At 30.8% G+C, this 14,655-nt stretch overlaps 1 protein-coding gene across 1 annotated transcript in view; it reads left to right on the top strand.

Annotated features, from left to right (window-relative positions):
• The first annotated feature begins 13,618 nt into the window (after positions 1 to 13,618).
• Positions 13,619 to 14,655, top strand: part of LOC129003297 (nucleolar protein 58-like) — a 72,899-nt gene continuing 71,862 nt past the window's right edge. Inside the window, exon 1 of the mRNA XM_054431587.1 lies at positions 13,619 to 13,871. Coding sequence (XP_054287562.1) covers positions 13,619 to 13,871 — 253 coding nt within the window. The remainder of the gene's footprint in view (positions 13,872 to 14,655) is intronic.

The following is a 14,655-nucleotide window of genomic DNA, read 5'->3' as shown; positions in this document are numbered from 1 at the left end:
ACTAACTTTATTCATAAACTTGATTGGCTTGCTTACATTGCTCTTCTACAACGGGTTGATATATGTACAAAGATGACGAAACACAATATATTTGATTACGTAACTGCATCTTGATATGATACTAATTAAACAGCTAATGAGGTCTGATATCAGCGACGTTGTATCGCGACCGTAACTGGGCGTCAGATGTTCCCAACTTATTAAAACTCATCCCAAAAGTCGTCAAGTTTAGCGCCGCATCTAATCTTACTTTTGATACTGCAAAACTTGGCTGGTTAAGCTCTTCCTAACACGACTTTCTTAGATTGCTTCATATAGATTTTATGTGTTTCCGCCTTCAGATTAAACATTATCGAGATTTAAAGTCACGGCTAACCGTTAATGAGTTTCAATTTTCTTTTATATTGCAGCTTATTTTTTATTAGAATATTATTGTTTTAGTTTTTCTTTTTTCTCATTCTAAAACTACTATAATCATCTAAATGTGATTTCCCTTCCACGTGTGTTTGATAAAATATCTAGAAATCGAAGTTATTAATAATATTTTTAGGACAAATATGTATTTTATTTATAAAATACATTATTAATAGAAACCTATGTTGGATATCAGCTAATCTCCATAATGTAAAAATGTAAAATTAATTATTACTAAAAGGTTATCACAAAATTAAGATGTATACATTTAAAATAACCAACTCATCATTATTATTATTATTATTATTGTTGTTTCATCGAAATGTGGAGATTGAATCATTACTTGAATTTTAATAGAACCGTGAGATTAGTGTCAATTGATTTTTTTTAAGCTACTCACAGAGGTTTTCGTGTTATTTATCGTGTATTAACATAGTTATACTTAAGTAATATCGCTATAGAATTAAAATTATAACAATTTATTTGATTAGACGAGAAAGGAAAACAACTTGAGCAAATATGATTTTTACAATTGAAATATAAGATATAGTTTTAATAAAATAAAATACAATTATAAATGGTGAAATTAAGAGAGCAAATAATATATTATGTAGTGAAGTACATAAACATAAGATTATTAATCTGTAAAAATTTTACCAGTTGTATTAGTATGCCAAAATATCTCTTAAATTATTTTACTTATCTTATTGTTTTAGGTTATAGACAAAACTTACCAGAAAAAGAGCGAGAAGCGTCACAAGTAGCACTTTAAGAGACGTCATGTTTCTGGAATCGGCAGTAAAACTACACGGGAACCTTATCAGTTCTAAATCACAGTGGTAGACATTATCAGTTCCGACCTACCTATGTTAGTGGCATTGCTTTGGAGGTCACACGTACACCGTACGTAGGCCTATAGTGCTCCGACTAACATTAGAGTAAGTGATTGTCACATACGTCAGTCAAATGAAAATGACCTTACATTACATTAAACTACTTAAATTAAAAACTCTGAGCCCATACAAGAGAGCGCCTTAAAAAATCTAAGTAGGCCTTTTTATACATTTCTCGTTCAGACAGCTAGCTATTGAGACTTCTCAAAATAGTTTTTATTTCAGATTTGCTGCCGGTCTCAATAAAAAATGACAAAATACAAGATACTGTTTTATGTTGTTTAATGAGTTAAGATAGAGGTTTATTTTAAACAAAGATGGTAAAATTCATACATGGTCTTTGAAAAAAGCCCAAGTAAAATGTTGTATTCAAACTTGTATAAAAGTTTAGATAAAAAGGGGTAGCTTACTCAAAGTATTCCTATTATATTGTTAAATATAAATGTATTCCTATTGATCGTCAACGCTCTGGTGAAAATGACCCATCTATTGTAACAACATTACGAGTTTACAAGTAATCTGCTATGTTAGCTGAATTGTATGTCTCCGACTCATAAATTGAACTCGTAGTTGTGATATATCTGGCCCTACAAAACAGCCAAAGCGGCGAGCTTCCAGGTCCGAGTAATTTATGTCATCTAGATATATCATCAAAATACGAGATGGTTGAATCACTTTTTTTCTGATTGTGAATCTATAAGATACTCTGTACATTTCCATCGCAAGTAGTGAAAAATATGAAAAAATACAATACCACGTATATGGCAGATAAAGTATTTAAAATAAAATTGATAAAGATTTTAATTTTATTTTTGATTTAAAGGACTAATCAGGTGACTGTATTTACACAACCAATCACATGCATGTATTTCTAAAACCAATTATAAAATTGGAGTGTGATACAAACAAGATTCTTGCAATTCTGATGATTATTAAAACTCATGTTATGAAATGAAACATCATTTACATTTCTCTTGTGCTGTGTAAACTTGTCAAAGAACAATAAAACTCTGAAAGAAACGGAATGTCGTTAAGAAGTCTGCAGCTGTGGTTCCCGAACTTTTATTGCAATGCCTTCTGTAATCTCTTACGTTGGAGAGTTACCGAATAATTATTTATTAAGATATTTGTATTAGTACGAAACAATACATACAATCAGCATCAGTACAAACTAATCTACCACTAAAATGTTGATATAATTGTGCGTCAGTAAAACGATGTAAAACAAACTTTTAATTTTATATGAACGCCTTAAATATATGTTACAAAAACCAATGATATCTTGTTATATTTTCAATCGAAAAGTATTCACTAATTTTTTAGTTCAATTGACTTATCATAAAAAATATATTATAAAATGTCAACGATCTTCACATTATGAGTTGTATGTATTATTATGAGTTGTATTTTGTAGCTTGTCTATATAAAATACAACCCCCTTCCTTCCTTGAAACCGAAACCCTAGCCAATCTAAGAACAAAGTTAGTCTTCATTAAAGATGTTTTCGAGACTGTATTTAGACATCCTAGTTTTGCTGAGGCATTAACAGACTTTTTCTTTTAAAACATTCTAGAATACCAAACAAAAGAACAGTTTAGAAATTTGCTAAAATTTAAGAAAATCCTTCAAGAACCAACATAAGACACTGTACACACTTCTGTCGACCTAACCCAACCTGAAACTGAACATTCCCAAAACCTTTACGAAAACATGTCAATAATAGAACATTATCAATTGTTACAAAGCTTCAATTCCTTAAATTTAAATCAAGAAATCCATTAAAATCATAACTAACTAGAAACCCTTAAACATCCACAGAAATCTTATCTCACCCTAAATCACATATAACCAATAAAAACCTGACTGCTGATTTAAAAGAGAAACTTGCTTTAATAAAATCATCGGGCACACTCGGGTCTTCTTTCAAGAAGATTTAGATGAGTTTATTCAAAAATTCAATATAGCGTCAATGTGCTATCGTTGGTCAGAAAAAACAAAAATTGAACTTTTCCCTATACACTTAACATCTACCTAATATAAATGGTTTGCACTCTATAAACAAGAAAACACTGAAACTAGTTGGGCAAATCAAGAATCTGAATTCACCAAATCATTCATCCCAGTTTCCCTAATTTATGACCTACAGAGGGTCCTTGAAAACAGAACGCAAGGAGAAAATGAATCTCCAATGACATTTTTATACGAAATCATACTCTTATAACCCTATTCCTCTAATGTGGGAAGACAAATATGCCAACTAACGGATACTAGTATTGTAGTGATTAAAACAAACACTTCAACTTACACTGTAGGAACTGAAAACAATGATTACCGCAACAAACGCCATTCTAACCTTTGCTTGATCCCAAGATACAATTTACATTATTTCAAGTCATCTATGTGTGCACTTTATTTATTAAACTATACAGACATTTCAGACCTAAAAAGTCACTGTGAATTTCATTGCCATAACTCACCTAATCACGTTTTTATTAAAGAAAAACCAGTTAACACTTTTCTAGTCACCAACATAAAAAGTGAGTAGGTGATGCACCACCTTCAATCTTACAATCAACATTTACTCTGGTGTACCAATGTTTGTTGTAGCTGATTGGTAACTATCATCTAATCTCCAAAGACCGCAATACAAGTTACCTGGGCATCTTGCCAAATATAATACGATCAATAAACGATAGAAGCACCGGGAACAAAATAATAAACTAAAAATGATAAGTCCAAACAACAATTTCAATCCTAATTTCAGTACAAAAACTCTAAATAACAAGCAAACTATATCCAATATTCTGTACCATCAACATTTGGTTGAAAGTAGCATAACACTGTTGTATTAGGCTACCCGGTTTTTACAATAAAATAGTTATTTTAGCTTTAACTCGTTTCATAAGTGGACACAACTATTATGTATTTAAATTGTTTTACTGTAGCTTATAAAAATAATTGTTCTGTAATTAAATATGAGTTATGTTATTTTGATGGATTTTTATTGCATTTGTATTATGAATCGAAATACAACAAAAAAAAAATATGAAGCTCGTATTTTGTGCCTGAATCTTTCATTTGGTTCATCATTTATGTTTTTTTTTTTCAAGACATTTTATCGTACGTCTTTCTCATTATAATTTAACAAGAAAACTGTTAAAAGAAATACGCAGCAGTATACAACCCAGTTTAAAAGATTTTTTTATAAATAAATAATTTAAATTTTAAAGAATTTATATATAAAAAAGAGTTGGTAGGTCAATTTCTTTAATATTTTTCCACAGAATAAATGTAATTTTTATGGCAAGATTTATATCGCCTGTGTAAAGAATTCATGATACTATCTTCATAAATGCAATTCTAAAATCTTTACTTATGATAGAATAATCTGAATTATTATAGCCTACTATAGTGTAAAGAGTTAATCTACCTCCAAATATGATTAATCATATTGTTATAACTTTAACCACGAGTTCATTGTGTGTAATATTACTTTGTAAATGAAAAAAAGGTAATCAATAACTAATCATAATAAATATTAAAAACATAATTTCATGCACATAAAAATGATATGCTTGGACTCCCAGGTACGGAATTATTTATTCACAATCTGAGAAAATATTTTACACATTCCAACAACAACGGTCATACAGACTAAATTACTAAGAAAGAATTAAAAATCAGAAAGTGTAATATTACGAGTTTAGAAGGAGTTGAACGTAGATGGCACTTGTCAGCGAGTTTAATATTAAACATTGTTTCATTACATTCCGCAAAGTGCGCGGCATAGCGCAATCATTGGACAAGTTTGTATTAGAAACTTTATGAATATAGTTTTTTTTTCCTTAAATTAAAATTAAAAGTATTATTTTTAATTCCTTTATGAGTACTTCATTGTTATTTTTATTGTAATTGATTATTTATTGACACTAAATACAGTTGTGCTGATTCTTAAAGACCTAGGTACAGGAAAAGCATGTATGATGATAGTAATTATAAAATTGTTGTGTATACGAATACAATTCAATAATTACAAGTTGGAATTCATACTATTCAAATAAGATGTAGCCATCAAAAAAGTATAAATTATTTAGTTCTATCTCTAGGTTTTATACATTAAACAAAACTGATATGTAACAATCAAAAATTTAAGCACAAACTTACGGTCTGTATCATTTGAAGATACTTGTAAATGCATAGTATTTATTATCTAGTAAATAATAGATTAATAGCTTTCACTATAGACAAATTTTGTTTATCAAAAATAGTTAATACGTATCTATTTGTCGGCTGTTGGTTATTGGCTTTTAAATTGTATATATTCATTTATACCAAGCCCCTGCTTGGTTTTTACTAATTTATTATAAAACTATTTATACACTGCATTTATAGTATACGAAAGAGTGAGCTGGTGTAGTGGTTAGAGCGCGGGACTTCGGTCCCTGAGGTTCCGGGTTCAAATCCCGCCAAATCACCAATGGATTTTTATTGAAGCAATAATAGCGCAACCCCTTAGGTCTAGCCTGAAGTAATGTGAAAACAATCCCAGGCTCGTGCCTAGCGTCCTCGGAAAAAAATGTATTGTATAAAAAAATCCTCAGTTTTCATGAGTGCTCTAGTCTTTGCATCGTTTTAAAACCTACAGTATTTTATTTTTAAGATGGCTGTGATACCCTTCATGTATTGCACTGCAATTGTTATAAGTTTACTATTTTCTTACTTGTAAACTTATTAGGCTAGCATTAGTTTATGACTTTCATCCAATTCATGTGTCGTGCATAGCGCTTACGATGTTTTGAAATTCTTGATTCTTGAAACACAAATTTTTGTTATAATTTTCAATATAACGTGTAAATAAATACACGATTAACATGACAAAAGCATTATAAAACTACTGTATTTTCTTGTTTCAAAATTTTCATAAGCGAAAGTTGAGAGAAAATATGAAATATATGTCAATGGAAGTGCTATTGTGATTCCCACAAGACAGACGACTGGTTCCAAGTTACACGAGAGACTTATATTTCAAGTGAGAGAATCTCCGGAAAGAAAGGAATTGGGACATCGATTTGCAACGTGCTGCAAGTGGTTTTGTTATTTATGTTACATATTTGTAAAACCAAATGTCGATTATAAAATTACCAGATGGAATTAATTATTGTACCAATACTATACATTGCATTGCAACGTAGGAAAAAAATGCTGTTATCACATACACTTAGCATAATAGGAAAAAATTCCAGCTGTTTTCCGAAACAAATTATTTTCCTTTTTATCAACTTCAGTTGTAATTCCCTGCGTAACACTTAAACTGCATAAAGTATTGAATAATATAAACGAATACTTTTGAAGGGTTCAAATACTTTTATGTATCGTTACAAATTCATCCAATTTAATGCTATAGAGGCCTTGTCAGACATACAGCAATCACTAACTAGTCCTAAATACTTTAACTAGGCTATAAACGTATGACAACGACTTTCAAAATCTATATTCTATTTATTGTTTTATGAAATATAAAATGTTAAAACTAAAAATTAAAATTAAATAACCCAGATCTAGATCTCTAGATAGAGATTACATAAATATATTATTGAGATTTAGTAAATTTGTTAAAAATGCTATTTCTAAAAATCATTGTTGACTTTTAAATTCCTTTGTATAATTTAAAATGTTTTTCATATTTATTTGGATTAAATTTGTTTTACAATAAGTAGAACACTTAATTCATACTAATTTCATTTAAATTTGTAAAAATTGTCAAATAAAATAATGTTTACTTTTAAAAAAGACTAAACATTTTCGTTTAGTTTATTTCCTAAGTTATTGAATTACGATTTCGTCTTTAAACTATCCTGAAACTAATACTTGGTATTAAATGAACGTTGACCAGTGTAATACTTTTAAGACATGGCTCAAATATAACACTGTTGGAAGATTTTGTTAAATTTTAAATATAAATTATTCTTAAAAAACATCATAACAGTAACTGAAAGTCTTTTTAAAGAATTTTTACTTTAACTGTTCTAAAGGTACCTTTTGTGGTTTAACTATAACATTTTATTACGTTTTGTTGTATTAAATTAGATTATCAGTCTATAATCAATCGTATCGTTCGATACGTGTTAAGTGTTAAACTGTGATATTCATTTTAGTTTTAGGTTACAATGAATATAAAAGTCTTTTATACGATGCGGGATTCTACGGAAAATTTAAAAGACAATATAAAAATAAAAAAACTTTTAAAAATAAACGTTTTCCTGTGGAAGATGACACAAGTAGTTGAAACATGACAAATGACTTGTCAGACGCACCCGGTATAAACTGATGCGATAACAGAATGAATCAGTTTGTATTATCTACTGTGTAAAACGTTATTGCTTTTTAGTCCATGATGTTATTTTAAGTGTATACTTTTATAGTCGGTGTTCTATTCATTATTGGTTTAACGAGTACCTCCTTGTGTCATAAAATCCTTTGCTTAATTGCATCAGTAGTGTTGGTGAATGACAATGCCAAGAAGTAATTATTATGTAATTACTGTCATTTGTTTATATTCAATTATGTTACTACAAGTAATTTAACAAGCAAAAAAAACACTTGATGGATTGGGTTTAAGTATTGTTATTGCATTGTTACTGTTTTAGTTTAAAATGACGTGATAACACGATAACTATGGTGCATGATGGTTCCTGATGTATGCATAAAAAAGGAAAAAAGGCATAATATTTTATTTAAAGTCATTCATAACCAGTTATGGTAATACTATTTTGGTGATGCTTCTTTAATTTATTAACGGATATACATTTACATTACAAATTTTCCTACGAAATACATATACCCCTATTATCTACTTTTAGTCGACCTATATACAATCATTGTGTTTTATTTACTTAATTCTAAGGAAAAACCGAAACATTGGTCACAATACGACTAGGACGGGTGGCGTCGTCCTGTAATCCAGCTACTAGGAGGTCACGAATTGTGGATATTTATAGGCATGCACTGAGGATGCGATACTCCCTGGTGTGGATTAACGCCCGCACGAGTGAGTACTACGACTATCCGCAGTACTATCCTGATAATTAGACCAATGCGTATATACCAAGGAAAAATGTGGTTCGGATTCCACTATAAACTGTAGGTCCCTTAGTTACCATTAGCTGTATGGGCTATTAATTAACACCTGTGTCTAAGGAAAATCGGCCTTAGTCACTAACAAGACTACAAGATTGCGCCACTCATCCTACACTCATCTCCATTCATACTTGGCTTAAAATACCTACTATGTTTGGTCGCCATTTCATTGAACAGTAACAGTATTGAACAGTATACAATAATCCTTACAATTTACACCAGGGAATGGATCCAGCTTCCGTTTTGGGTTGTTTCACTTATTACTTATCACTTGTATGTAAACGGTCATGCATTGAAAGGCAATAAATATAGCTTGCATTTGCGAAGCAGCCTGATTTGAGAAGTTTGTTCTAACTAGACTGCTTTCCTCTATACATTATGTAAATTAAGGTGAAGATTCATTCTGATATTTCTAATCGTTAAAGCACATTCGCGATACTCAAAAGAGCGTTCTATTCATACGTTTCGTGAACATCAGTTGTAACAGAGATTAACAGAAACTCAACTGTCGCTTGTAACGTACTCCACACATTGTTGGGAAGGATTGTTGATGAATACCTATGTACTCTGAACACAACGACACATGTCTCATTGAATCGTCACAGGATGGTATTCTTTATGTGTCAATTTCTGTAACTGTTGTGTTAAACATACGTTTAAATAAACACTTTTTAAACACATTTCAATGATTTAAATAATGGTAAAATAACTAAACATTGGTTGACGAAAACCAAAAATGTTATTTTAGTTTTCTATAATACTAAAAACAGCAACCACTATTGCTTAATACATGTAACAAGTTTGATAAGAAATGCACGTTACATTTACAGTGCATTACAGACAGAGTATGTGCAAATAGATCATTCTGGGAATCGTTCAGTGTAAACTTTCAACCTCTGGAAAACAATCGGTGAAATACGAGTATTTTGATTGCGCAACGAGATTGCAAATGCAGTATACGAAAGTATATTTAATTGGCTGCGTACATTGAGTTAATTTTTGCATATTTTGAGACATTTTTAGGCTCATTTAATAGTAATTACAAAATATGTAAGCAAGAAATTTTCGTTCTTTATGTGTCTACGGCCTTATGATGAGATCACATTTTTCTATATAAAAGAATAGGGAAACATACCTGGATTTTATCTAACTCTTTTTATTAACTTGAAAAATTAACCCGGGTATAAAATTCTCAAACTATTTACAGTGAAAACCTTAATTTGAACTTATTGAGCAATTTAAAGCAATTTAATTAGCGAGTTAACTATAAATACACGACTATGCACCTGTTGAAAGTAAAGTTGTTGCGAGTGAACAAAGCTTCAAACCATAAGCTCCAAACGTGCTGTGGCACTTCATGCTAGAATGGATACAACGGATCGACACCTTGTCTGAACATGTTGTTTGAATATGATTAATTATTCTGTAAATAACACACTAAGATATATTTACTTAGTAACAGGTACGATAATTGTTTACAATACTGTATGCGACTTGGGAGTATTGCATGTGGTGTAAAAGAAGTCATAAGACAATCAAATCCTCTAAACAGACAAGTACTATGTAAATTGAAGTAAGGGGCTCTTAGATAGCGATTTTATGAGTTCGTATCTCTTTTCCTAATGAACCAAGTCTTCGTTTGCCTTTGGGTTTTCAGACAGCATCAAATGTAATTACATCTTACAGAGCATCGATTTCTTAAACTATTTATTAAATTTAAGAATTGGCCTAATAAATCATATTAACTAAAATCTTGGCATAACCAATTGAAGGCTTAAATCTGTACAAGTTATTGTACGTTTCAAGCAAAATGTACATGACCTTTGATGGTTTTAGATTATCTGCTTAAAATATTCCCTTAAATATAGCTTTACATAGTAGAATTTGGATTTTAATTAAATGCTTTAATATAAATTTATATCAAAACTGTCGTAAGCTATAAAACTATACTATTGATATGTATGAATACGAAAGCAAACCACTTCATTCCAAACCAAGCTTTTACAACTACGGCTTGCTTTATAAATTATTAATCATTCATGCAATATCCCAATCGTATTTTCATTAGTCAAGACCAGATGAAAGTAGAGAGTAAATGTCTGTTCTGGAACTTACTTTTTGGAAAAACACTGTCTCTTCTGGAACCGAGCTTTTTGTTTCAAAAGGCGAGTGCTGGTTGAAGCTGGGAGGCAAGAGCTCCGCTGATGAGGTTTAAGTAGTGTAGCGTTGCAGATTTTTTTTACATTTATCCTAACTAGAGACTGCAACTATCCTACATACCAAATTTCAACTCTATATCTCAAATGGTTATGGAGATATTAATTGTAAGGTGAAGGTAAATAGTTAAGCCCAAGTCCTACATTTATGATTTTTTTTCAAATCCTTGCATGCGAGTCAACTGTATTTTATGTCCTTAACATATGTTCAAAATTTCATATAAATCGGTTAGTAAATAACCAAACGCAAGGCAACTTTTAAAAATTCACATGATCGTGTGTAGTGTGCAAGCTTATCAACCATTCCGAATTTTGTTTGCACTAAAACAAACTAGAGGCTCTAACCGTCCTACATACCAAATTTCAACTCGATAGGTCAAATAATAACGTATATATTAAGCATTGGGCAAAGGTCAATAGTTAAGTCCAGCCTAAACACGTCCCAGAGGAATGGAAGTTATATCAGTATATGGCTCATATATGAAAACCTTCTTTATGGAATTTCTTAAAAATTTCCTTATTTTTGCTCTATCTCTTACCGTTTCCAAGATATAAGCGATTAAAGAATTTATTGGTCAAAACAAAATTAAATTTAAGTATAAGTTTCAAAAAAGTTAAAGTTTCAAAAAATATTTAAGTTTCAAAATGATTCTAATTCTTAAATTGTGTTTTACTCACCAAGTTAGTGAAAGGAGATGCTCACTGAAGCTAACACAAAACCACAACTTGATTGAATAGAGACAACAAGTAATGTACCCAATCTATCACAATTTCGGCTGACGCAAATGAGTGATAATCACGAGCATGTTGTAAAGGACGCACGTGGTGTTTACAGTCCACTGTGCAATAAAATTTTCCACGGAAGTACAGAAGTTCGCAAATGCGCTAATGAGTGATTGGTAATCAAACATGGTGACCTGGAGGTCAGCGCGCCGCTGATAGCTAAAGATTGCTACAGCATTCTGTTGCCCTGATACCCAAAACAGTAAAAACATCTGTTAACTTCGATATATCGGTATTTAGTTCGATTCGATATATCGATATTTAGTTCGATTTGATATATCGATATTAATTTCGAAAATCGATTTATACAGTTCGATATTATTGTAACTATATTCCTACTACATTCTGCCAGCCGGATAACTGTTTCAGAATTTTTCTAAATCTTTTCTTCAATATTTTTGTTTTAAAAATTAGTTAATTTGTTTGAGTTTTGTTTCAAATGTTTCCTACTATATCATAGTACCTTAATACTTTTTCCAAATTATTTTTGTTTATTTTCTGCGTATTTAACTATATTACTTCAGTGACTATGCTGATGCAACTTGTACTCTGCCCACATCAGCTTTTCTGATGCAACTTGTACTCTGCTCACATCAGCCTTTTGCTGATGTAATTTGTACTGTGATCACATAAGCAATCATTTAGTGACGCACGAGTGTTACTATAAATAATGGCTAAAACGATGGAGCATTCAGCTTGAACACTCAGTTGCTCCAGTTCGTCAACCCTCACTACGCCTTCAAGCTCCAAACCATGTAAGTTTATTAAGACTTATTGTTAAACTAAAATACTTTAACATATTTTTAACTTAAAACTTTAATGTTGGTTTAATTATTTTATAACTTAAAGTCAAAATAACATTTGAAAAGTTGGTTAATTTTTAATTAAACTTTTTTAATTTTATTCTGTAAGAATAACTTAACTTGCCAAGTGTTTACTAGTTGTTTGATATTAATTATTGTTTGATTGCTTATTGAAAAATAATTCTTAAACTAACTTTGCAAAAGCACAATATTGGTTTGTTAGGTTAGCTAAGTTGTTTACTAAACGTTTTAGTGTAGGATAGTTTTGTACTGAAAATTCTTTTAAATTATTAAATGAATATTTCTAAAATGCTAATATGCGTTTTTACTATGGAATAACATTTGTTTCATTATTTTTGTAACTTAGTAAACACAGAGTTTAAATATGTGAAACATGATTAGCTTCTTTATTTTCTTAGTTAGTAATAAACTTATATTTTTAAATGCAAAGTAATAGTGATCTAATAATATTGGTTGATTCCAGTTTGAACATCTTGCTGCTTAGTTCCGGCTTAGTACACCATCTACCATCCTACACCATCTTGTTGCTCAGCGCTACTCCACTACGTCCATACGCTCTACACCGTAAAACTTTAAGTAAGTTTGTAATGTTCAAGTAATTATTTTTACGTAAACTTGATTTTTGTTTGTTAACTATTCCATTATGTTTCTGTTTTTAGCACGCACATTTTAACACTTATATTAATTTAATATCAAAACTATAATGCCATTAAAATTATATGCTTATTGGATTTTAACACACATATTAATGTTTTTATTTAACTTGTATATTGTGTTATAAACTGTAACCCTGATAAAATACAATAGTTACTAGCTTTAGTTTTACAATTGACTTCCATGTAATATAACTAGTGAGCCAAAATATCTTAATAACAATAATTTTTGTATCTCACCATCCCTGCAACATAAATATCTATTTTATTTTTGCTGCATTTCAAATTCAATACTTGAGCTTAATTAATTTACGCTTAATAAAGGTTTGAACCATCTCAGTTGGTTTGAATATAAACTAAACTATTATATATTACTGATTACAGCTTACTAATTTACTGTTATGGTTTCAGGAATCTGCGTGTGTAAATTCGCTCAACCTCCGACCTTCGCTCAACCTCCAGCCTTCGCTCAACCTCCAGCCTTCGCTCAACCTCCAGCCTTCGCTCAACCTCCGGCCTTCGCTCAACCTCCAGCCTTACTCTTTAACCACTTTCATCTCCCAGACTTCTAGCTAAACTCTCAATTAATCAGGTATGTGCGTAGTTAAATTATTAAAAATTCAGTTTAAAATACCATAAACTATTAATAGGTTTAAACATGCCAACGTTTACAATTATATCTTATTCTTAATTTCAGAATGAATTCAATTGGGTTTCTAAAGCTGTCCGAGCTCGCTTTCATCCCGTATAGACACACAAACAAAGCAGCAGGCTTAGACCTAAGATCACCAATTAGGGTTACTATTCCTGCAAATGGGAGAGCTTGTGTGTTGTTAGATCTAGCAGTTACACTCCCTGCCAATTGTTATGGCAGAATTGCACCGAGATCTGGTCTCGCGTTAAAAGAATGTATTGATGTGGCAGGCGGAGTGATTGATGCGGATTTCGCTGGTAACATAGGGGTTATACTGTGTAATCATTCAGATGAGGATTATATGGTAGAAAGGGGAGACAGAATCGCGCAATTAATTTGCGAAAAGATTTGCTATCCGCAGGTGTATGAACTAGTTTGTATAGATGAAACAGAAAGGGGTGCAGGAGGTTTTGGTTCTACTGGACGATAGATTGCAATCTGTAATGTAGCAGAAGTCTAGGATGGGAAATTTAATTTTTATTTAACAATACATTTTATTAACAGTTTAATATTATTACTATATTACTTGTGTAATAATAATAACATTAGTAATTTTACTTATTTACAGTAATGGCTCCAACACGGCCAAAACAAGAAGGCATAGCTTCAAAATATCAAATTAAAATATTGCAGATATTTAAAAAATATAAGAAAAAGTTTCATAAGCTAATTGTAAAATAAGATTTCTGGATAGACAGGTTTCTTGTGTTAGTAATTCAATAGATTTTTAGTGGGTTAGTTGTGAGAATGTAAACTACATTTAACTTTAAAACCCAAAGCTCAAAATCAAATATTACTGTTTCATGAAATGCTATTGCAAGTTTAAAAATTGTAACATTTTTTTACATATTTGCAGTCATGAATTCTCAGACACCATCTAAACAGTCAGTTGAAGAGGGCGTTGTAAAATCTGCAGTGGGCATGATCAGTTTACTACAAATAGTACAAAATCTAATTACTCTTGGATTAAATTCAGTAGAACGATGGCTGAATATAATTCCAAAATTAAGAGACTCTGAACGATTCTATTCTCATCCTGAA

The sequence above is a fragment of the Macrosteles quadrilineatus genome, unplaced genomic scaffold, assembly GCF_028750875.1.
Source record: "Macrosteles quadrilineatus isolate MER2022 unplaced genomic scaffold, UCM_ALF_1.0 Scaffold_9__3_contigs__length_116548681, whole genome shotgun sequence".
Lineage (NCBI taxonomy): Eukaryota > Metazoa > Arthropoda > Insecta > Hemiptera > Cicadellidae > Macrosteles > Macrosteles quadrilineatus.
The sequence above is the reverse complement of the archived record's forward strand: the minus strand, read 5'-3'. Positions and strand labels throughout refer to the sequence as shown.